Consider the following 25,837-nt stretch of genomic DNA (forward strand, 5'->3'; position numbering starts at 1 on the left):
ATTTCAAAATACAATAATTAGTGGAATAAGCTTTACAGTATTATATACAATTTACTGAGTCAGCTATCAGTTCCTTTTTCTGATTTTTTTCAGTTGTCATTCTTGATATTTTCTAGGTAATCTAAACGGAGTCGTATTTTCAAGTACTCTTAAAATACTTTTAAGATTGTTAAAGCATTGAGCCGTTTAATTCTTTGCTTAAAGGTGATGGGTGTTTCATTTTCTGTATGGCACTACGTGATTTTAAATCGAACTCTTCATTTGGTTATAAACTCAGCATAGATTGTGCAGAATTTTGAGAGGGGAGAAACTATAGCTTTCCTTTCGGATGCCACTATCTGGTGGGTAGCAGGTTTTGCCTGTCCTTACGTTAAAGGGCTCTACGTCCTGTCTGGAAAGGGCGGAGCTGGCTCGGACCGCCCCACTGCCTTTCCCAGGACCTTCACTCGTCCTGTCCCACCGCAGCCCCGCCTCCTCCACGCCGGGTGAGCTGTGGCCTAGCAGCAACCGAGGCTCCGCCCCGCCACCTCCCGGCGTCTGCGCTCTAGCGAAGGGGCGGAGCAGGGGTGGCGGCGCGCTGACACCTGGCGGCGGCGGAGGGCGGGCAGAAGGCGAACGTGGGCTGGGATTGGCTGAGGCGGCGCGGGTGGAGGGGGCGGGAGGGAGGCGGCGAGACGGTTGTCGGGCTGGTGCCCGTGCTGGATCCTGGGCGGCCTGAGGGTTGCGGAGACTTTAGGGGAGGGAGACGGCAGCGGCATGGCGGCCGGGTGTAAGACGCCCGACCCTCCTCTTATCCGTCTTCGCCGCCGCCGCCGCTGGAGTCACTGGGATCCTCTAGTCTGCGTGTGTTAGTTTAAGCCCGCCGCCCGCCTGTGAGCCCTCTGCTCCGCCGGCCCTCCTTCCTTCCGCCGCCGCAGCCAGCCCAAGGGTCGGCCGGCTGTGTAACACTCTCCCACCCCACCCACCAGCCCGCGGGCCAGCACCATGGAGGACATGAAGCTGGAGTTCCCTTCCCTTCCACAGTGCAAGGAAGACGCAGAGGTGAGTCGGCCCCGTGGCTGCCATGCACAGGCCTCTCCCTGTGGCTCCGGCCGAGGGGCGATCCCAGTCCCCAACCGTCTTAGCCCCCACCTGCGCGGGCGCCCTGCCTCCTGAGGGCGTCCCGGGACCTCTGAGGCCGAGCAGTCGGCTCCAATCCCGACTGAGTTCCTCGTCCTTTCCAGACCCCGGCGGAGGGACTGCGTCTGGTGTACTTACATTTGAGAAGAGGAAAAGCAATCCCTGAGTCCCTAGGCTTGGTTGGCATCCAGGACTGACCTGGAGTAAGGTTCCTCTTTTATTGTCAAAGTAACTTGAAAGCGAAGTTGGTTTTAATCTTTTGAGGAATGTCTGTGGTGTAAACGATTCACTTGTGGGACACATGGCCCCACATGCGGAGTAGACTCGGCGCCTGAAGTTTGGAAGCGCGCCTTCGAAAAGTTTCCCAAAGTTTTTTATTTTTAGACAAAGCTATGACCCGCACAATAAAGTGTCTCAAAGCTAGCTCATCTGAATCTGATAACTCTTAATCAGAAATCTCGACCTTTGGAGGAAAATTAATATTGAAAGTAAAATTCTATATACCTTTTCTCCTGGTTTCTAATTCGTGGCTATTTTTACTCCACCTTACATCCCTGCCTGCTGTTTCTACTCGGATTTTATTTTTCATCTGTTGCTAGTTAAACGTTTAACGGCATTGCAGACTTCTAAATTAGAATTTTCTGGAGGCTAAATTAACAAGACGAAGATACTCAGCTATGCTTTAGTAGGATTAAGAAAGAAAATGTAACATCGCTAGTTAAAAATACCTTTAAAGTAGTTGGGAAAAATAAAGCCCTATTTTTAGGAGACCATTCAGTTTATTCCGAATATTTATTCTATTGAATATCTTCATTTGAGGTTCTTTTTTTTCTTGAGACGGAGTCTTGCTCTGTCGCCAGGCTGGAGTGCAATGTGGTGCGATGTTGGTTCACTGCAACCTCCGCCTTCCGGGTTCAAGCGATTCTCTTGCCTCAGCCTCCCGAGTAGCTGGAACTACAGGCGCGCACCACCACGCCCAGCTAATTTTTGTATTTTTAGGGGAGACGGGTTTCACCATTTTGGCCAGGGCGGTCTCGATCTCTGGACCTTGTGATCCGCCCGCCTCGGTTTCCCAAAGTGCTGGGATTGCAGGTGTGAGCCACCGCGCCCAGCCTAGGTTCACGTTTTTGTTTGGAGGGCGCTCTTGTGGTATTGATGCTTGACAATTACATTTGTTTTAAGAGTAGAGACTTTGTGACTGGGTATCACCGTTGCAAAATGGAGTGCAGTGGTGCGATCTCAGTTCACTGCAGTCTCGAACTCCCATGCTCAAGCCATCCTTTGACCTCAGCCTCTCGAGTAGCTGGAACCACACCTGGCTTATTTTTATTTTATTTTTTTGTAGCAATGGGGTTTTTCCTTAGGCTGGTCTTGAACTCTTGGCCTCAAGATCCTCCCGCCTTGTCCTCCCAAAGTGTTAGGATTACAGGTGTGAGCCACCGCACCTGGCCCAAAACTATACTCTTTTTTTTTTTCTTTTTTTCTTTTTTTGAGACAGAGTTTCACTCTTGTTGCCCCAGGCTGGAGTGCAATGGCGCTATCTCAGCCCACCGCAGCCTCCCCCTCGGGTCCTGGTTCAAGCAAGCAATTCTCCTGCCTCAGCCTCCGGAGTAGCTGGGACTACAGGCACCCGCTACCACGCCTGGGTAATTTTTTTTGTATTTTTAGTAGAGACAGGGTTTCGCCGTGTTGGCCAGGATGGTCTCAAACTCCTGACCTTGTGATCCGCCCGCCTTGGCCTCCCAAAGTGCTGGGATTACAGGCATGAGCCACCGTGCCCGGCCAATTATACTCTTAAATAAGAAAAAAGGAGGTCATATTTAGGCTAGTTATAAAAATGAATTTATACTTAACATGCAGTAATGTGAATGAAGAGTATGCTTTTATTTGTTTGTTTGTTTATTTATTTATTTATTGAGACGGAGGTTCGCTCTTGTTGCCTAGGCTGGAATGCAGTGGCGCGATCTCCGCTCACTGCAACCTCTGCCTCCCGGGTTCAAAAGATTCTCCTGGCCGGGCACGGTGGCTCAAGCCTGTAATCCTAGCACTTTGGGAGGCCGAGACGGGCGGATCACGAGGTCAGGAGATCGAGACCATCCTGGCTAACACGGTGAAACCCCGTCTCTACTAAAAATACAAAAAACTAGCCGGGCGAGGTGGCGGGCGCCTGTAGTCCCAGCTACTCCGGAGGCTGAGGCAGGAGAATGGCGTAAACCCGGGAGGCGGAGCTTGCAGTGAGCTGAGATCCGGCCACTGCAGTCCAGCCCGGGCTACAGAGCAAGACTCCGTCTCAAAAAAAAAAAAAAAAAAAAAAAAAAAAAGATTCTCCTGCCTCAGCTCCCTGAGTAGCTGGGATTACAGGTGCCCGCCACCACGCCCGTTTAATTTTTGTATTTTTAGTAGAGACGAGGTTTCACCATGTTGGCCATACTAGTCTCAAACACCTGACCTCAAGTGATCCGCCTACCTCAGCCTCCCAAAGGGCTGGGATTACAGGCTTGAGCTACCGTGAAGGAGTATACTTTTATATCCTCAAAATGATACAGTAATTTCAGCATTTAACTGCAAGCAACCTTACAAATAATGTAGCGGAGTCCCACATTCCAGGTGAAGAAACTGTACCTTACTGAAAATAAGTGATGTGCCAAATTAACAACACAGTAGCACAAAACACCAGGAGGACCTTGGCCTCCTAATTTATTGTTATTTTTAATACACTTCAATACTTCCCTGCCCTAATCTTAAAAATTCTAGTTTAAAATTTTCCCAGACTTTGCATTTAATCTGGTACTGTATATATCATTATGTATGCCTTATTCCTGCAAAACTGATAAATTCTTGGTGGGAATATACCTGTCTTTTCTGTGTGGGACTGTTGAAAACATACTCTTTTTCTGTGCTGCCAGATGTGTGGGGATTTTTCCATACCAAGCAGTTTTCCAGCAGGCATGAACTGAATGTCCCATAATTCAATTCTGTCACGTATGTACCTGAAGTTAGTCAGATCCCACAGGTTAATGGCTCAGTCCCACAAGGGTGCCCCCAACCTCAGATGGTAACCACAAGTAGTAGGTTGTCACCTATACACTCCTGACTGACTGGAAATCAGGGTTCCCGTTACTCCCTCCTTGGTTCAGTTAACTTGCTAGAGTGGTTCACAGGACTCAGGGAAGTACATTTACGGGTTTATTATAAAGGATATTACAAAAGATCCAGTGAACGGACAGAAGGAAGAGATGAATAGGGCAAGGTATGGGGGAAGGGGCACAACACCATCCCCAGTATCACCAGTGAAGAACCGTGATTGCAAGTTGTCCAGGTGCTTGGCGTTTTGAACAAAGAATTGGACAAAACTCCCAGCAAAGCAAAGACAGAATGAAGCAACAAAAGAACAAAAGCAGGGATTTATTGAAAACAAAAGTACACTCCACAGTGTGGCAGCCGCACTAGCAGCCCCACACTTTACAGAATGTTCTTGGGTCCAAATACCCGCTAGAAGTTTCCCATTGGCCACTCCAAGCTCACCTCATGTATATGAAGAGGTGGCTTGCAGTTGGCCTGATTGGTTGCCAAACCCCCCACCTCCCGTCAGTCGGCTTGGTTGTGGACAGCAACCATTCAGTGGCTAGAGTGAAGTTACAAAGTTGCAAACGAAGATTCCACCGGCAAATCAGTCTTGATTTGTAGAGGACAGCCGATTTCCCATCTACTGTGCAGAAAAGGTGGGGAGTGGTTGCAACAGGAGTAGCCTCTGGTCCTTTTGTTACTTAGGCGTGGAAACTTAGGGTTTTCCTTTCAATTTAGTTCTGGGAAGTCAGAGTGAAACAGCCTTAGATTCCCTGCCTCCTACTTGCCTCACTAGCACCTCCAGTGTTTCCATCCAGAAGCTCAACAAATCTTATCAACGGTTTTTATAGAACTTCATCTCCAGCCCCTCCCATAGAGGTGTGTGTGTGTGAGGCTGAGAGTGCAACCCTCTAGTCACATGGTCTTTCTGGTGACTGGCCCCACCCTAAATTACTTCATTAGCATAATCAGGTTTGATCATAAATAGTGGCTCATAAGTAACCAAAGACACTCCTATTAGAAAATTCCGAGAGTTTTAGGAGGACTATGACAGGAACTGGAGAGAAAGATCATGTATTTCACATTGCATCACAGGGACAGAGGTAATGCTTAAAGCTAGTGGATAATGATGCAAGTATTGTCTGCTGAAAGCCAATTCATTCCATATTTCATAATATTGCATGTTTGGTATCTTTTGGTTGCAAGCAACAAAAACGCTTAAGGAAGAAAAAGAAGAAGTAATTAAATGCGGCTGGGCTCACGCCTGTAATCCCAGCTCTTTGGGAGGCCGAGGCGGGCAGATCACGAGGTCAGAAGATCAAGACCATCCTGGCTAACATGGTGAAACCCCGTCTCTACTAAAAAAAAAAAAAAAATGGCCAGGCGTGGTGGCGGGTGCCTGTAGTCCCAGCTACTCGGGAGGCTGAGGCAGGAGAATGGTGTGAACCCAGGAGGCGGAGTTTGCAGTTAGTCAAGATCTCGCAACTGCACTCCAGTGTGGAAGACAGAGCAAGACTCCATCTCAAAAAAAAAAAAAAAAAAAAAAAAAAAGGTAGTTAAATCCAGAAAGGTAGTGGTGCAGCTAGTTTCAAGGATTTGACTAGACCCAGGTATTATAAAGCATCAGAACTGCCTTTGCCTCTCATGAGTTCTTACCTCTACTTTCTCTCAGAGTCTCTGCTTTCTTTCCGGCTTCTCCAAGATGTGAAACTTGGCCATCAGCTGCTCTGGGGTCACACCTTTATGAGTTTGGTTATTGAGGAATAAAACTGAGCACTTCCAGCTTCTGTGTTTGAAATCTAGAGGAATGGCCTCATTTAGGTCATGTTCCCACACTTTGGATCAGTCACTGTAGCGAGGAAAGGGCAGATACGAGGGCCTCAATCTAGGTCATATCCCTAATTCCTTGACTAGAGGAGTGAAGTTTATTGTTGGTAGCCCTCCCACCAAAACCATAGGAACATTTCCACAGGTAGAGGGTACTTTCTGGGCTGATAAGAGTATACATAGAGGCCACATAAATAAACTATTAAATAGGAGCGTATAGTTTTTCATAATAAACTGACTAATAAATGCTATTAATTTTCTAATCTCCAGTGAGATAATGCAAAGTGTCAAATGGTCTTAAGTAGTTAGAGTGATCAGCCAGCATTATTTCTTTGACATAGGGAGCACTACCTGGAAAGCCAAATTATAGACCAAATTTAATAACAGTGGAATTCAAGCAGAGAGTTCAGTGAATGCTTTTAATGTTAATGTGATCAAGCTGTGATAGCTTGATGATTCTGTCACCTCTACAAGAATATTATTTTCATGTTTCTTGAAATATTGGTATTCATTGTATAGGACAGTGCTAACAAAAATTTAGTCAGTTTGCACAAAGATTGTTACTTTTTTTGTTTAAAACTTTTTCATGATTTTCCATTGTTTTGAAGATGAAGTTTAAACCCTTGACGTTATTTCCAAGGTCCTGTATGGTTTGGCATCTGTATACCTCTCTAACCTCATTATGAGCTACTACTCTTGCTCCCTTCTGTGTAAGCCCTAGCCATATTTATCTTTTCTCAGTTCCTGGAATGCTTTAATTCCCTTCCCCACCCCCCCCCCCCACCCCCACCTTTATGTTTGCTGTTTTCCCCTGCCTTGGTTCCAGTACCTTCCTTACCCTCACCTAATTAACTGCTTACCCTTGGGTTAAATCCCACTTTAGGCAATATTTCTTCAGAAAAGTTTTTCCTGTTTGCTAGTTGCTCCAACTCCTTTCTTCATCCCCTAGACTGGTTCACTTCCCCAGGTACTATAGCACTTGGCACTTTAATAATATTTACCTTTGTAACACTTACAATTTTTGGTCATTGTCTATTTTCCATTTAGACTGAACCTTTCATAAGATAACTTAGATACTAGGAAGAAGGAGCAGCTGATAGTACCATTTTTTAAGCAAATTGATTGTAGCTGGGGCAGTAGGTTTTATAATTTAAAAGTTAATGTTTTATCTTCTCTTCTGATAGAAAATGAAATATTTATTTACATTGCAGTTTGGCAACTTTCCATGTTTCCCTTTCCATTTTTCTTGTGGATCCCATAGTACAGGATCAAAGGTAGGAATTACTTAACATACCTGACTGAGGATTCCTTTTCTAGCTCCTTTATTTAGAATGGTGCTTTTTAACCCTTCCTTACTGTAGAGTAAGGAATTTTTTAAAAATACTGATGCCTGGACCTTACCAGCACCTATTACAGTTTAATTTGTCTGAATGAAGCTAGATGGTTCTAATGTGCAGTCAGGTTTAAAAATTGCTGGTTTAGAAAATATCTTACTCGAGTGCTCTTCTGCCCCTGCAGTCCCTGCCCACCCTCTCTTTTTATTTGAGTGAAACATTTGCTTTCTCCTTTGGTTTAAGCAAAGATCAAGCTTGGTGTGGGAATTAAAGGAAAAGGACTTTGGAGGGGTTTACCTATTTTTTGTAGCAGAGAAACTGCAATACTAACTTTTCCGTTTTGTGGAATGTCCCAGTGTAAGTCTAGTATTCTGATGATTTTTTTCTCCCCCAAACTGTTGCCCCCCACCTCCAGCCTATGTAAAATTTGTATTCTATTTTAGTATTGTGTATATAGGATTCGGCACTATCCTCAAACATGTGAACATATCACCTGTGGATAAAGGGGGACTACTGTATTTGTAAAAGTTCATATTTCATATTTCAATCCATATAAGAATTTTTTATTTTATCTAATGGTTACAGTCTATATCCTTCACTGATGTGTTTATTTGAGGGTCTTTGGACATTTTTGTAACTTTTTTTTCTATCCAAATGCAGTTTTATAGATCATTTTTATGGGAAGGAAGAAGATAACTCTGAAGGATGTTTTAACATGTGGTACCTTTTAGCGCATGTTGATAGAAAGATTTTCACTTGTGAATTAATTTCTCTCAGAATCATGGTGTGTTTCACAATAGAGGGTTATTTTGGTTTATCTGGCTTGCCTTGGTTTGGTAAATGTGGTTGAAGTGCTTGGCTACTCATAAGGTTTGGGGAATTGATTGTACTAATTAATTACCATAGTAGCTTAAAATAGATCATTGGTGGTGATACGAAGATGCTTCCATTAATACCACGGTTTCTAAAATGATAGATTTCAGGAGTAGTGTGGGTAGGCTGAGATTAAGAATTAAGTGTGATAGTGGTAAGACTTGGTTATTAGACACGTGTTCAGACAGATGGATATGTGGTAGAAGAAGACTATGAGCATTCAGGCTTAAAATCTTGATTAGTAGGATCCATAGACAGGCAGAGTTTTTTTGTTTGTTTGTTTTTGTTTTTTTTTTTTTCTTGAGACAGAGAGTCTCAAGAGAGACTCTTTTTTTTCTGTCGCCCAGGCTGGAGTGCAGTGGCAAGATTTCGGCTAACTGCAAGCTCTGCCTCCCGGGTTCACGCCATTCTCCTGCCTCAGCCTCCCTAGTAGCTGGGACTACAGGCGCCCACCATCATGCCCAGCTAATTTTTTGTATTTTTAGTAGAGATGGGGTGTCACCGAGTTAGCCAGGATGGTCTCGATCTCCTGATCCCGTGATCTGCCCGCGTCGGCTTCCCAAAGTGCTGGGATTAGAGACGTGAGCCACAGTGCCCGGCCGACAGGCAGGTTTAAGGTTTGTTCTGTAGGTAGTAATCTGGGTTAGGGCAGCGAAGAAGGTAGATTCTGAGATCAGCATCTGATGATAACACCAGGAATAGTTCCAAATGAACTTTTCTGTGAGAGAAAGCTTTCTAGGTTTCAATGGATCCATACCTATTGCAATAATTACTTATGTTCTCTGAAGAAGGCTTCTTATCTGTCCTGTAACTAGGAATATTTTCATTCTCTCCTAGTATACAGCTTGCTTTTCCCTCTTATAATATCTTCCTTGTATATATATCAAGAGAGTCTTTCATGTTGTATTACATATAACCTTATGGAAAGCTCAAAATTTATTTGAAGCCTCTTGTTTTGCTAAAAGGTTCAAGTAAATTTTGCATTCTACCCCATATGTACCTGTTTGTTTTAATATAAAAATTGTTTAAATTAGTAACCAGTGAAAGTACTGTTTCTCCCTAAAGAAATTTTTTGATAAAATTGATACTTCAGTAGTTTTGAGTGTCTTTTGGCGTGTTGCCAAATGAAAGTGTTGAGGAAATGCCACTGCAAAATATGACACCTTGGTAGATTGATTACTTTAAGTTGGAAACACTTGCAAAGTAGCAAATGGGGAGAAAGCCTTTCTCTGAACTCCTATTATCTACCTAAGGACAGATCATCCAAAAGAAGCTCAGTTTGCTCCTAGGGAGTTTCATCAACCAGGGAAGATTAACTCTTATCACTGGAGAAGAGAGTAAAAGTCGGCACCACACCCCAACTGTCACAAAGTATCATCTGTTATTATTCTGAGGGCCCATTTGTCTTTCTCCAGAATTATAGTAGCTTAAAATAGATCATTGGTGGTGATACGAAATTGCCTATATTCCCCTACCCCCATCCTATAGAAAGGGTATATAGGCTCCTAAATATCACTGGTTTTTTTTTTTTTGGTATACACTTTTCTTTCCTGTGATACCCCTATGTACATAATAAATTTCTATACCTTTTCCTTTTCTCCTTTTAGTTTATGTCATAGACTGGTTTTAAATATCACTGGCTTTTTTTTTTTTTTTTTGGTATACACTTTTTTAAAATATCACTTTTTTTTGTACACTTTTTTTCCTGTGATACTCCCATACGCATAATAAATTTATATACCTTTTCTCCACTTAGTTTATTTAATACACTGTTACTGAATCCTGTCGGTAGAGGGAAAGTCTTCCCTCCCTTACACAAGTATTTCCCAGAATATATGTACACTATTCCTTGATATGTGTTACCCTGTTTTTTTTTCTTTAATTATACAAAATTTAGTGATTTTACTTCAGATAAATTCAAAAGTATACATTTCTTTAATTGATTTTCTTCTTTTTCACAGCTCTGACAAGTTGCTTCAGGAAGATAAGGCTGGCTGTTAGACTACTTAGGAATCTTTTAAAAAGAAAAACAAAGTCAATAGCATTTAGTGCAGTAGATCTCTGAAATGCATCTAGTTTGTGCTTATTCTGTGTCAGGCACTGTGCTTATCATTAGGAGTACCATGACTAAAAAGAGTCTTTGGCCTAATATCCTGAGCCAGCATAAGGAAGTCCCCTCTGTTTCAACACTACAAAGAAACTAACTTGGAAATGACCAATCTACTTTTTGTTTCATTTCTGCTTTATTTAGCTAGATTTTGCCTATAAATCCAGCCTCCTCTGCACAGCACACTGAAATGCCATGCCTTTTCTAAATCTTTTGATGACACACTGCCTGATAGATGAACCACTAATAAAAGCCAGTTAGATTTTTAAGCTAAATTTGTTGTAATTTTGTCTTTTGACACAGGGTAGAACTATGTTTGGCTTTATTAGATACTGCCAAAACTTTTCCAAAACCATTGTACACTCCCACCAGCAATGTATGGGAGTTCTAGTTGTTCTACATCTACACTATGGCCTTATTTTAAATGGAAATGTACTTGTAAACACAAGACAAAGTCTGTGATCTGCTCAAAGTTGAACTCATATCAAGACCAAAAAGCTAGAACTCCCAAAGGCAACATCCTCAGTGAAAGATAAACTAGGGAAGGAAAAAAAAACAAAAATTCAACTCATCCCATAGAAGTGAGTACTCTTGTCTTTCCTAGCTTTGGCTCTGGGTAGGTATTGGTAGTGGTGGAGTGGGGTCTTCCTAATCACAATCTGGCATCCACTCAAGTTTGGGGTTAGAATTCAATTACTTTTGTGAGGCCAAGTGAGAATTTAATATAAGTGGTTCTGGGTAGATTGCATCCTGGATTCCTGGAAGAAGCAAATGCATACTCTCTAGAAAAACACACCTTAAACCTAGATCAGAAATAATTCACACAGATAAAAGTCCCAACAAGCTCACAATCAGAAACTAATTTAAAAACAGGAAGTGAGCCACCATAGGAAGCAGAAACAACTGAGTTACACTTACAAAACTGCACATATTATAAGCAATAATGAAAAGTATAAAAAATTTAAAGAAATTAGGTATCAAAATGTGACCAAAGACTAAGAAAATGATTTTTAAAAACACAGAATATGTAGAAATAAGAAGTATAATTGAAACTAAAAATCAGTGAGTAGGCGAGCACCCAGATTCATAAAGCAAGTCCTTAGAGACTAACAAAGAGTCTCAGACCCCCATACAATAATAATGGGAGATTTTAACACCCCACTGTCAATATTAGACAGATCAACGAGACAGAAAGTTAACAAGGATATCCAGGAATTGAACTCAGCTCTGCACCAAGCAGACCTAATAGACATCTACAGAACTCTGCACCCCAAATCCACAGAATATACATTCTTCTCAGCACCACATCGCACTTATTCCAAAATTGACCACATAGTTGGAAGTAAAGCACTCCTCAGCAAATGTAAAAGAACAGAAATTATAACAAACTGTCTCTCAGACCACAGTGCAATTAAACTAGAACTCAGGACTAAGAAACTCAATCAAAACCGCTCAACTACGTGGAAACTGAACAACCTGCTCCTGAATGACTACTGGGTAAGCCATCCTCCTGCCCCAGTGGGATTACAGGTGTAAGATACCATACCTGGCAAAAAGACTTATGTATAAAAAGATTACCATAACACATTAATAAGTTAAAGAATCTGAGCTGGGCGTGGTGGCTCACGCCTATAATCCCAGCATTTTGGGAGGCCGAGGCAGGTGGACCATGAGGTCAGGAGTTCAAGACCAGCATGGCCAAGATGGTGAAACCCCATCTCTACTAAAAACACAAAAATTACCCGGGCGCTTGTAATCCCAGCTACTCGGGAGGGTGAGGTGGGGAATTGCTTGAACCCCAGAGGCAGAGGTTGCAGTGAGCCAAGATCGTGCCACTGCACTGCACTCCAGCCTGGGTGACAGAGCAAGACTCTGTCTCAAAAAAAAAAAAAAAAAAAAGAATCTAGTAAACAATTATGTTTCCCTTATTGCTGGCTTAGAAATTACATGCTTTATTTCTATTGTGTTAATATCCATAAATTAATCATCATTTTATGCAGCCAATATTTGTTTAATTGTAACTATATGTTTGCCGTAAAGTTCATTCTTACATTGAAAGACTGTGTAGTGTATTGATTAAGAGAATGAACTCTGGATTCAGACTATCTGGACCCAAAATCAAGTTACTTAGGTTCTCTATGACTAAAATAGACAATGATAGTATCCTTTCTTCAAAGAACATCTTAACTTTTTTTCTTGAAAGATATTTTTCTGAGCATATATTCTTAATTAACAGTTATTTTTGTCCTGCCACTTTGAATGAATTATTCTTGTCCTCTGGCTTCTTTCATGCAATTGAGAAGTCAAGATCCATCTGATTGTCCTTCCTTTGTATGTAATCTGTCTTTTGTCTAGATGATTTTTTTTAATAAAAGTGAAATTTATGTAGTGTAATGTACAAATAATAAGTGTACAATTCATTGAGTTTTGATAAACATACACTAGTGTAATCTACCCCATCAAAATACAGGAATATTCTATTAGCATAGAAGGTTACATCTACTTCCAGGCATTTCCTCTCCCATTCCACATTACATAACAAAATGAAGGCAGAAATGAAGATATTCTTTGAAACCAATGAGAACAAAGACACAACATACCAGAATCTCTGGGACACATTTAAAGCAGCGTGTAGAGGGAAATTTATAGCACTAAATGCCCACAAGAGAAAGCAAGAAAGATCTAAAATTGGCACCCTAACATCACAATTAAAAGAACTAGAGAAGCAAGAGCAAACACATTCAAAAACTAGCAGAAGACAAGAAATAACTAAGATCAGAGCAGAACTGAAGGAGATAGAGACACGAAAAACCCTCCAAAACATCAATGAATCCAGGAGCTGGTTTTTTGAAAAGATCAACAAAATTGATAGACCGCTAGCAAGACTAATAAAGAAGAAAAGAGAGAAGAATCAAATAGACGCAATAAAAACTGATAAAGGGGATATCACCACCGACCCCACAGAAATACAAACTACCATCAGAGAATACTATAAACACCTCTACGCAAATAAACTAGAAAACCTAGAAGAAATGGATAATTTCCTGGACACTTACACTCTCCCAAGACTAAACCAGGAAGAAGTTGAATCTCCGAATAGACCAATAGCAGGCTCTGAAATTGAGACAGTAATTAATAGCCTATCAACCAAAAAAAGTATAGGACCACACGTATTCACAGCTGAATTCTACCAGAGGTACAAGGAGGAGTTGGTACCATTCCTTCTGAAACTATTCCAATCAATAGAAAAAGAGGGAATCCTCCCTCACTCGTTTTACAAGGCCAACATCATCCTGATACCAAAGCCTGACAGAGATACAACCAAAAAAGAGAATTTTAGACCAATATCCCTGATGAACATCGATGCAAAAATCCTCAACAAAATACTGGCAAACCGAATCCAGCAGCACATCAAAAAGCTTATCCACCACGATCAAGTGGGCTTCATCCCGGGATGCAAGGCTGGTTCAACATATGCAAATCAATAAACGTAATCCAGCATATTAACAGAACCAAAGACAAAAACCACATGATTATCTCAACAGATGCAGAAAAGGCCTTCGACAAAATTCAGCAGCCCTTCATGTTAAAAACTCTCAATAAATTTGGTATTGATGGAACGTATCTCAAAATAATAAGAGCTATTTATGACAAACCCACGGCCAATATCATACTGAATGGGCAAAAACTGGAAGCATTCCCTTTGAAAACTGGCACAAGACAGGGATGCCCTCTCTCACCACTCCTATTCAACATAGTGTTGGAAGTTCTGGCTAGGGCAATCAGGCAAGAGAAAGAAATAAAGGGGATTCAGTTAGGAAAAGAAGAAGTCAAATTGTCCCTGTTTGCAGATGACATTGTATATTTAGAAAACCCCATTGTCTCAGTCCAAAATCTCCTTAAGCTGATAAGCAACTTCAGCAAAGTCTCAGGATACAAAATCAATGTGCAAAAATCACAAGCATTCTTATACACCAGTAACAGACAAACAGAGTCAAATCATGAATGAACTCCCGTTCACAATAGCTTCAAAGAGAATAAAACACCTAGGAATCCAACTTACAAGGGATGTAAAGGACCTCTTCAAGGAGAACTACAAACCACTGCTCAGTGAGATAAAAGAGGACACAGACAAATGGAAGAACATACCATGCTCATGGATAGGAAGAATCAATATTGTGAAAATGGCCATACTGCCCAAGGTAATTTATAGATTCAGTGCCATCCCCATCAAGCTACCAATGAGTTTCTTCATAGAATTGGAAAAAACTGCTTTAAAGTTCATATGGAACCAAAAAAGACCCCGCATTGCCAAGACAGTCCTAAGCAAAAAGAACAAAGCTGGAGGCATCACGCTACCTGACTTCAAACTATACTACAAGGCTACAGTAACCAAAACAGCATGGTACTGGTACCAAAACAGAGATATAGACCAATGGAACAGAACAGAGTCCTCAGAAATAATACCACACATCTACAGCCATCTGATCTTTGACAAACCTGACAAAAACAAGAAATGGGGAAAGGATTCCCTATTTAATAAATGGTGCTGGGAAAATTGGCTAGCCATAAGTAGAAAGCTGAAACTGGATCCTTTCCTTACTCCTTATACGAAAATTAATTCAAGATGGATTAGAGACTTAAATGTTAGACCTAAAACCATAAAAACCCTAGAAGAAAACCTAGGCAATACCATTCAGGACATAGGCATGGGCAAGGACTTCATGTCTAAAACACCAAAAGCAATGGCAACAAAAGCGAAAATTGACAAATGGGATCTCATTAAACTAAAGAGCTTCTGCACAGCAAAAGAAACTACCATCAGAGTGAACAGGCAACCTACAGAATGGGAGAAAAGTTTTGCAATCTACTCATCATCTGACAAAGGGCTAGTATCCAGAATCTATGAAGAACTCAAATTTACAAGAAAAAAACAACCCCATCAAAAAGTGGTCAAAGGATATGAACAGACATTTCTCAAAAGAAGAGATGCATACAGCCAACAGGCACATGAAAAAATGCTCATCACCACTTGCCATCAGAGAAATGCAAATCAAAACCACAATGAGATACCATCTCATACCAGTTAGAATGGCAATCATTAAAAAATCAGAAAACAACAGGTGCTGGAGAGGATGTGGAGAAATAGGAACACTTTTACACTATTGGTGGGACTGTAAACTAGTTCACCCATTGTGGAAAACAGTATGGCAATTCCTCAAAGATCTAGAACTAGAAATACCATTTGCCCCAGCCATCCCATTACTGGGGATATACCCAAAAGATTGTAAGTCATGCTGCTATAAAGACACATGCACACGTATGTTTATTGTGGCACTATTCACAATAGCAAAGACTTGGAATCAACCCAAATGTCCATCAGTGACAGACTGGATTAAGAAAATGTGGCACATACACACCATGGAGTACTATACAGCCATAAAAAAGGATGAGTTCATGTCCTTTGTAGGGACATGGATGCATCTGGAAACCATCATTCTCAGCAAACTATCGCAAGAACAGAAAACTAAACACCGCATGTTCTCACTCATAGGTGGGAACTGAACAATGAGATCACTTGGACACAGGAAGGGGATGATCACACACCAGGTCCTATTGTGGGGAGGGGGTGGGGGGAGGAATAGCATTAGGAGATATACCTAATGTAAATGATGAGTTGATGGGTACAGCACACCAACATGGTACATGTATATATGTAACAAACCTGCACGTTGTGTACATGTACCCTAGAACTTTATAATAAAAAAAAATAAATAAATAAAAATAAATCGCGTGGTAAAAAAAAATAAAAAACCCTGTCTCTCATTGTAGGATTATTATTCTCTCTTTTCATTACAGATGGATACTATTTCTACCTTCTGTGTTAAAAATAATTTCTGGGCCAGGTGCAATGACTGACTCCTGAAATCCCAGCTCTTTGGGAGGCCGAGGTGGGTGGATCATGAGGTCAGGAGATCGATACCATCCTGGCTAACATGGTGAAACCCCGTTTCTACTAAAAGCATACAAAAAAATTAGCCTGGAGTGGTGGTGGGCACCTGTAGTCCCAGCTGCTCGGGAGGCTGAGGCAGGAGAATGGAATGAACCCGGGAGACGGAGCTTGCAGTGAGCCGAGATTGTGCCACTGCTCTCCAGCCTGGGCGATAGTGCAAGACTCAGTCTCAAAAAACAAACAAACAAAAAATTACTTTTCTGACTTGGAGAATCTGGGTGAAGGGTAAATGGAATTCCTTTTACTATTTTTGCAACTTTTCTATAATCCTAAAATTATTTCAAAATAAAAGGTTAAAAAAGTATTTTCCAGACTACTTTGGAAACCTAATTACTAGTAATAATTCTGAGTTTTAAGCAACCAACTTAGAAACTTTTGGAATGCAATCAATCCATTAACAAATGAGGACTATCTGTACTGTAATTTTTTTTTTTTTTAAGGCGGGGTCTTTAGTCTGTCACCCAAGCTGGAGTGGTGGGGTTATCTCGGCTCATTGCAACCTCTGCCTCCCAGGCTCAAGCGATCTTCCCACCTGAGCCTCCTGTGTAGATGGGATTCCAAGCAGGCTCCACCATGCCCAACTAATTTTTTTCTATTTTTAGTAGAGAAGGGGTTTCACTCTGTTTCCCAGGCTGGTCTCAAACTCCTGAGCTCAAGCAATCTGCCTGCCTCGGCATTCCAAAGTGCTGGGATTACAGGCATGAGCCACAGAGCCTGGCCTTCTAGTCTTATTTTGATTCTTCATTTCAATTTACTGTAGTTACTTTTCTCTTTTTCTAACTTTTAAAATATTTTTTATGTTTTACGATTGACGTTTTGTGTTATTTTACAGCTTATTTATATTGGTCTGCATTCCAAAGACAAAACAAAGTCTCTTCTCTTTTGTGATATGTGTTAAAATAATTGAACTAGACAAGAATGTTAGGACCAAGTGAGATGTAGGAAAGGGTCTTTGATAAGCTTTTGGCATTTTAGATCAGAGATGGCAAGTACCTATGATACAGCATTTTTCTTTTATCTATTTCAGGTATTATTTGTTTTTTTGTTTTTTTGTTTTTGAGACGGAGTCATGCTCTGTCGCCCAGGCTGGAGTGCAGTGGCCAGATCTCAGCTCACTGCAAGCTCCGCCTCCCGGGTTCACACCATTCTCCTGCCTCAGCCTCCCAAGTAGCTGGGACTACAGGTGCCCGCCACTTCGCCCGGCTAGTTTTTTTGTATTTTTTAGTAGAGACGGGGTTTCACCGGGTTAGCCAGGATGGTCTTGGTCTCCTGACCTCGTGATCCGCCCGTCTCAGCCTCCCAAAGTGCTGGGATTACAGGCTTGAGCCACCGCGCCCGGCCTCAGGTATTATTTGTTGATCAGATATTCTTCTTGCTGTCTTGGACTACACAGTGTTTTAGGTATCTATTGTCAGTTGATTAGAGTTGGCATGAGAAACAAAAAAATCTAGTGACATCTCTGACTTAGAAGATCAGTTTTGGGGAGAATCTTCTGGAATATCTATTCTATTCTTAAGTTTAATGAGCAATTTCATCCATTATATGAAGTAATATAATAATTCTGGAAGCCTAGTTATTTAAAGAATGCCTTAAGCTTTGTTTCTTGTCACTTCAATTTTCAGATGTTTGTGAAACCAAGTCTGCTATTTTAATAAAATATTCTTAAAGTATAATGTAACTTTAAATAATCTACATACTTGTATGTCACATCTTTAGCCTTTAATTGGGTGACTTTTTAAATGTTATCTACTTTAATTCTTATGTTTTCCTCCCCTTTTAAAGGAGTGGACCTACCCTATGAGACGAGAGATGCAGGTATGGCAACCTTTTGTTTGTTCAAACCAACCCATGTTATTGTAGTAACAACCTCAGTTTATAGGATTTGAGACCTGCTGATTCATGCTCTGTAGGTTCATCATTATGTATTTTAAATAATTATTTTAAATATTTAAGGTTAATCTTGGATCTTAAAAAGATGGGAAATTAGAGGAATGTAATAATAGGTGTTTGTACTTAATGAGTCACTTTCTCTTATTATTATTATTATTCTTTTTTTGAAACTGAGTTTTGCTCTTGTTGCCCAGGCTGGAGTGCAGTGGCACGATCTCGGCTCACTGAAACCCCCGCCTCCCAGGTTCAAGCGATTCTCCTGCCTCAGCCTCCTGAATAGCTGGGATTACAGGCATGCGCCACCACGCCTGGCTAATTTTGTATTTTTAGTAGAGGCAGGGTTTCTCCATGTTGGTCAGGCTGGTCTCGAACTCCTGACCTCAGGTGATCACCTACCTCAGCCTCCCAAAGTGCTGGGCTTACAGGCATGAGCCACTGCACCTGGCCAATGAGTCACTTTCTTTTTCTTCATGTGAAAAATTGGATACTATCTTTGTATTCCTTTTGAAAGCAGTTTGCTTTCTCTGTTTGTGTAGATAGGGAGAGTTCACTATACAAGAAATAAGCATTGTTCATTTTGTGTCCAATTTTCAATCAACTTCCATAATTAAGTCTTTTAGAAGATCAAATTGAATACTTTCAGTTCGGAATGAATTAAATGATAGCTAACCCTCATAGCAGCTCATTTTCTTTTGCATTTCATACTTTTTACAGTGAGGTCTGTTTGCCCCAGGATTAAGCGGTATCTTGTTCCTGGGAATCCCATGACTTCTAAAAATCTGTTACTTTTCTCTCTTAATGAAAATTCACTTTGAAAAAATATGTGAGTACCTATGAGGCATTTTGTTTGGTGCTATGAGGAATGCAAAGATGACTAAATGTAATTTCTGCCCACAAAAGCCTGGTGGGAGAAATCAGTTTTATATAGAAATAATTATGACTTATAGAACTGAACTATAAAGTTACTGTTAGTATCTGGGGTGTGATATATCCAGACCGAAAGCTTTCTATATTGAATTTACATAGAATAAATTTGAATTCAGCTTCTGGAAGGTACATATTTAAATTGTTGAAATTTTGTCAACTGGCAAATATTTGAATTTGGACTTTTTATGTTACAGTAATAATTTGCTTCTATTAACTATAGATAATAGTTTTAGGTCGGGCACAGGAGTTCATGTCTGTAATTCCAGCAGTTTGGGAGGCTGAGGCAGAAGGATCACTTGAGCCCAGGAGTTCCTTATCAGCCTGGGCAACATACTGAGACTTCATCTCTGTTTTTTAAAGGAAAAAAAAAGATTAAAAAAATAGATAATAGTTCCAATCTTGTTGTATCTTGTGCTGCTTTTGATTTGGCCAAATAAGGTTTTGTGTAGGTTTAAAAGGTTGATTTCCTTTGTGCCTATTTTATTTCCAGATTTTAGCAGAGAATAGAAGTAAAATTTAAAAGATTTTATTAATCTAAAACGCAACATTACAATGTACTAATTCCATCCAAACTGCTTATAAAAAGCTCTATAAGTTCACATATCTAACTTTTCAGAGCTGTTGATATAAAATAAAGCTGTTTAAATAAAACTTGAGTGTCTTATTCGATATTATAAAGCATGCCTGCATTTCTCTACCCAATCATTTGCTCATCGTGGATAGGAAATGCTCCCTAAATAACAAACTTTTAAGCAAATTGTTTTAACAACTATGAAAACACCCCACAAATTCAGTTATATGGTACATAGTCTTATAGATTTAAATTGCTGATGGTAAATACCTCAATTTTTTTTTTTTCTAGGAAATTTTACCTGGATTGTTCTTAGGCCCATACTCATCTGCTATGAAAAGCAAGGTATGAACTTTGTTAGATTCACCAAGAGAGACTTTTATTAACCAACTTTTCTTGGGTAAGTTTTTTAGCAATAAAGAGTTTTATTTTAGGGAGCATCCACAAGTACTGTCTGTTAACAGTGATTGTCACTTTGGAGTACCTTCCTCTTTCCTTATTTTACTAGACCAGTAGTTCTCAAGTGTTTTACCACAAATCACATAGTTTTTGTTTTTTCCTCATGAAATTTATATGTTTGAAAGATTTACCAGATAACTGTCCTTTAATAACTTATTTACTCTCTAAAATACTAGACATCTGTAATTGCTAATCATAGCTTCAGAACAATATGAGGTATACTTAAAGCCCAAAATAAGGAATTTCTATGTTTAGTTAAACCTTCCTTATCAAGGGTAAGACTGTGTGTGTTAACTGAAAGTGACTCACCTTAGTTGTTTTGCCAGCCAGACTTTAGAGGGCTGGTTGGTATCCCTGATCTGAAATTTGAAACTTTTTGAGCACCAGTATGTCACTCGAAGGAAATCCTCATTGCAGTATTTCAGATTTTGGATTTTTGGATTAGGAATGCTCAATTATAAGTATAATGCAATTATGCAAAACAAACAGAAAAATACAAACTCTGAAATACTTCTGGTCCCTGGCATTTTAGATAAGGGGTATTCAATCTTTATAGATATTCTACATAGTCAAACTTTAATGGACTTACTCAGTTGCAGTTAAAATAGGTAGATCTCATTTTAATATGTTCTTGCCACTTCTAAAAGATTCAGTGCTACTAATTCTCTTTGAGTTACAACATGAAACATACCACAAATGTCTTTCCCCAATACTTTGCCTGTTCAGAAGTCAGTATACTTAAATTGTGTTTGATATCTCTGTAATTTAAAATGGCGTTCTTAGGAATTTAACCGGTTTTAAAAGGTCATTGATTTTGAAACTCGAAGGTTTTTTTGACTGCTGAAACATGGCTAAGAGTAAACCTGGACATCCTGATGACTTTCTGCTTAGTTGGAAAGATAGGGAGTTAGTAAAAGTAAGTACTAGGGAAAGGACAGGGAAGGTAACTATAGACATAACTATAATTTATTTTGTAAAAGACTGATGTAAACAAGGTTATTGTCCATATAATTTGCTATTCACCAAGTACTAGTCTTCCAGATCGTTTTAGATAATTTTCATTTTTTAAATTTCCATTGTACTTTATAAATATACATACAGTATTTATCACATTAAAGTATTTGTTTAAAGATCTGTCTCCTCAATGGGAGGCTGAGGCAGGCAGATTACATGAGGCCAGGAGTTTGAGACCAGCCTGGCCAACATGGCAAAACCCCGTCTCTACTAAAAATACATAAATTAGCTGGTTATGGGGGTACGTGTCTGTAATCTCAGCTACTTGCGAGGCTGAGGCACGAGAATTGCTTGAACCTGGGAGGTAGAGGTTGCAGTGAGCCAACATGGCACCACTGTACTCCAGCCTGGTTGACAGAGTGAGACTTTGTCTCAAAACGAAACAAAAACACACACCAAAAAAGGTCTAGTTCTTCAAAACTTCTTCTCTTGAAATGTCACCATGGTCTTATTAGGCAGAGAAAAAGCCTCTATGGCAGTATTTTATATTTCCCACCCTAGGTAACCATAATATAGCCCATATTTGTTTTCATAGCATTATCTGAAAACAACAACAAAAAATAATAATGGAGATAAACCTAAATGGATAAACTCCTTTTTAAACACTCATTTATTGTTATTATTATTTTGTGAGAGAGGAGTGGGGTCTCGCTCTGTTACCCAGGCTGGAATACAGTGGTGTACTATCATAGCTCACTGTAACCTCAAACTCCTGGGTTCAAGCTGTCTTCCTGCCTCAGCCTCCCAAGTAGCTAGGACTACCGGCACACACCACCATGCCTGGCTTAATTCTCAAAGTTTTTGTAGAGGTGGGGTCTGGCTGTGTTACCCAGGCTAGTCTCAAATTCCTGACTTGAAGTGATCCTCCCACCTTAGCCTCCCAAAGCACTGGGATTACAGGCATGACCCACCATGCCTGGCCACATTTACTTAAGTATATCTTTTATTAAATTCAAATACAGTTTAAATAAAAGAGTCAAATTTAGGGCCTTTGTAACTAGTAAACTATTTCTTTTTGTAAAGTTTTTCTGTTGTTTTTAAATGTGAGGTAAGGTCATAATTTGCTTTATATTAGGTTGGTGCAAAAGCAACTGCCTTTGAAAAGTACAAAATAATTCTATTCGCTGTTATGTTAGGGCTCTATTTTGATAGTTTATTTTTACTTAGTAGTAGTCTAATGGGCCTTCAAAGCTTGTTTAAGCATATTTATGCATAATTATGTGCATCATCTTGTACTTTCTCACATTCATAAAGTAGATAAGAAAACTCCATAGGTCATCAAGTGTACACGAAGGACTTAATTTTGAATTTGTTGTGGAATTGGCACAAATCTCAATATAGAACATTGGTTAATTATTAAGCTTACCAAATGCTTATCTCACTTTCCCTAACTCAGGTTATACTCAAATACAAAGATAATTGAATTCTAATCTATGCTGACATAAAACTTGCTGCAGAAATTAAAACTTAAAACTTGAAAATTATATTGTCTTAGCTCAGGCTGCTCAAACAAAATACCATAGACAGGGTGGCTTAAACAACAGACGATTATTTCTCTGAGTTTTGGAGGCTGGGAAGTCCACAGTCATGGTCTGGCTCTGGTAAGGACCCTCTTGCTGGTTTGCAGATCCCTCCCTTCTTGCTGTATCCTCACACAGCCAAGAGAACGAGTTCTTGCCTCTTATAAGGGTACAGATCCTGTCAGGGAGGTTTCTACCCTCTTGACCTCAATTTAAAACTGATTACCTCCCAGAGACTCCACCATCATATCTTGGGGGTAAGGATTTCAATATATGAATTTGAGGTGATGCAAACATTTAGTTCATAACATAAAAATTATTATTTTTTTTACTTTGCTCATGAATTATTATTGCTACTGTTTTGTACTATTTAAAATGCAGGAAATGGGAATTAAATATATAGGATTTTAAACTGAATGTGTCAGGAAATTCAAGGTTATCTCATTCTCTTGCCATTGTGACTTGTTAGTTTATTTATTGAACAGATAATTATTGAACACTTAACTAGTTATACATACTTGATACTTAAGTGATTGTATTATGCACTTTACACATACTGTGTATCAGTGAACAAATACAAATCTTTTCTGTCAAGGAACTTAATGCTCTAGGTAATAAAATAACATCTATAAGCTCACTTAAACTTATAATCACTTGCAAATGAAAATTTATTTTTTGGTAATTTCTAGAATTGTCATGTTAAATTGCTTTTAAGTATGGAGCCAAAAGCACTACAGGTTGAGTATCCCTAATCTGAAAAATCTGAAATCCTCCAAAGTGAAACTTTTTGAGTTTCAGCATGAAAGCACAAGTGAACTCCACACCTGTCCGCATGTAATGGGTCACAGTCAAAATTTTGTTTCATGCACCAAATGACTGTATGAAATTACCTTCAGAGTATATGTATGTGGTGTGTGTGAAGCATAAATGAATTTTGTTTTAAACTTGGATCCTATCCCCAAGACATCTCAGTATGTATAGGCAAATATTTCTTTTTTTTTTTTTTTTTTTGAGACAAAGTCTCGCTCTGTCGCCCAGGCTGGAGTGCAGTGGCGCGATCTTGGCTCACTGCAAGCTCCGTCTCCTGGGTTCACGCCATTCTGCCTCAGCCTTCCAAGTAGCTGGGACTACAGGCGCCCGCCACCTCACCTGGCTAATTTTTTGTATATTTAGTAGAGACGGGGTTTCACTGTGTTAGCCAGGATGGTCTTGATCTCTTGACCTCGTGATCCGCCTGCCTCGGCCTCCCAAAGTGCTGGGATTATAGGCGTGAGCCACTGCACCCAGCCAAGGCAAATATTTCAAAATCTGAAATCTGAAATACTTATGGTCCTATCTTGGGACCAGCATTTTGGATAAGGGATACTCAACCTGTATGGAATATAATAACATGCCATTGAAGTTGCCATTTTTAACTTCAGGAAAATTTTTAAATGGTGAAAGGTTAACTAGATTATGTGAAGTATGTAAATTAATTCTGACTCTTAAAGTATACTGGGAGAGGCAAGGAGTTGTCTAGAGATTTGGGCTCAGGTACTGCTGTTAACTAGGTCAGTGATGTCCGAGTATTTGGTAATGTAACTGTTTTATGTCTTAGTAGTCCCCTCTAAAGAATAAAGATTGCAGTCAATATATATAACTACCATTTATTAAACACTTGCTGTGTGTCCCAGGTGCTATGCCAAACATCTTACATAAAGGCTCCATCAAGCTCTAAAATTATAGGTATGAAATATCCCTGTTAACCTTTTGAGGACATTAGTGTATTAGTCTTGAATCATTGAAATATCTTGCTATCCACTTCAGGTATATTATAAAATTAGCCTTAATCCCCTGGACTTAAGCAGAAACTTGGGTTCTGTGTATTTTCAAACATCTGTGTTATATAGTAAGAGGATGTTTGATATTTTAAAATATTCATCTTCCCTGTCCTCCCCCTGCTTTTTTTTTACAGCTACCTATACTACAGAAACATGGAATAACCCATATAATATGCATACGACAAAATATTGAAGCAAACTTTATTAAACCAAACTTTCAGCAGTTATTTAGGTAAGAATTATTGCTATGATTTGTAAAACACTTATTGAAGTTTCATTTCAGGTTTTGTACCATCAGTTTTTTCTGTATATAAAAAACGGGTCATATAGTACATAGTTTTTTACAATAAATTTTACTTAAAATACTTAAATAATTTATGCCCATAATGCAGAATTCTAAAGGTTCAAAATAGTGTGTATTGTCAAGAAGTTTCTTGGAAAGTAAAAATAAAAAAGAATTTTAAAATAACATATACTGAAAAGTAGATTTTAGTATACATTATTTTATCTCTTGAGGGATAAAGGAATTGAGTATCTAGGGATAGGTACAGGGAAACAACATCTACTATTACCTCTTTATTGGGTAGCTTTCCAGTGTTAGGTTAAATTTATGAGCATATTCTTATAGATAAACTTTTGTTTTTTACATTACCTTTCTTTTTTTTTTTACTTTGTATTTTTTGGAGATTGGTTTATATCAGTATGTATATCAAACTGGTTATTCTTTTTAAGTTGCATTATAATCCACTGTATGGCTTTACTAAAATTTATTCAGTCTGTTGGACATTTAGATTGTTTCTGGCCTTATACTAATATGTATAGCATATAGTGACTATCATTGTACATATTATTCAATTTATATGTTAGCATATTGATAGGGCAAATTTGTAGAATTGCTGGATATGAGTATGAACATTTTAAATTTTGATAGATGTTGCAGATTGTTTTCCAGTGCATTGTGTCAGTTTACATTCCCACTATCAAGTATGAGAGTGACTCTTCCCTTGGTGTCTCTCCAAGATGGAATTATGAAACATTTTGGAGAGTCTCAAAGTCTAATGGAGTAAAAATGGCATCTCATTTGATGTTCTTGTTTATCTTACAAGTTCAGTTGAGCAGGTAGTGGTTTTTAATGTTCTTTATTTTTTAACTTCATTTTTAAAATAGAGTATGTTACACCTGGTACAAAAACTCTACTTTTTCTCCTCTAAACCCAAACCACCATGCTCCTCTCTGAGGAGGCAGCTTCTTCCTTCAATATCTATGTAAAAGTATATATGTTAAAAATATTTTAGGC

At 39.4% G+C, this 25,837-nt stretch overlaps 1 protein-coding gene across 1 annotated transcript in view; it reads left to right on the plus strand.

Moving 5' to 3' along the window:
- The first annotated feature begins 663 nt into the window (after positions 1–663).
- Positions 664–25,837, plus strand: part of STYX (serine/threonine/tyrosine interacting protein) — a 47,681-nt gene continuing 22,507 nt past the window's right edge. The window contains exons 1-4 of the mRNA XM_037983983.2: positions 664–1,041; positions 18,122–18,154; positions 20,019–20,072; positions 24,675–24,772. Of these exons, the coding sequence (XP_037839911.1) occupies positions 985–1,041; positions 18,122–18,154; positions 20,019–20,072; positions 24,675–24,772 (242 nt within the window). The 5' untranslated portion in view covers positions 664–984. The remainder of the gene's footprint in view (positions 1,042–18,121; positions 18,155–20,018; positions 20,073–24,674; positions 24,773–25,837) is intronic.

This window comes from Chlorocebus sabaeus, chromosome 24, assembly GCF_047675955.1.
Source record: "Chlorocebus sabaeus isolate Y175 chromosome 24, mChlSab1.0.hap1, whole genome shotgun sequence".
Classification (NCBI taxonomy): Eukaryota; Metazoa; Chordata; class Mammalia; order Primates; family Cercopithecidae; genus Chlorocebus; species Chlorocebus sabaeus.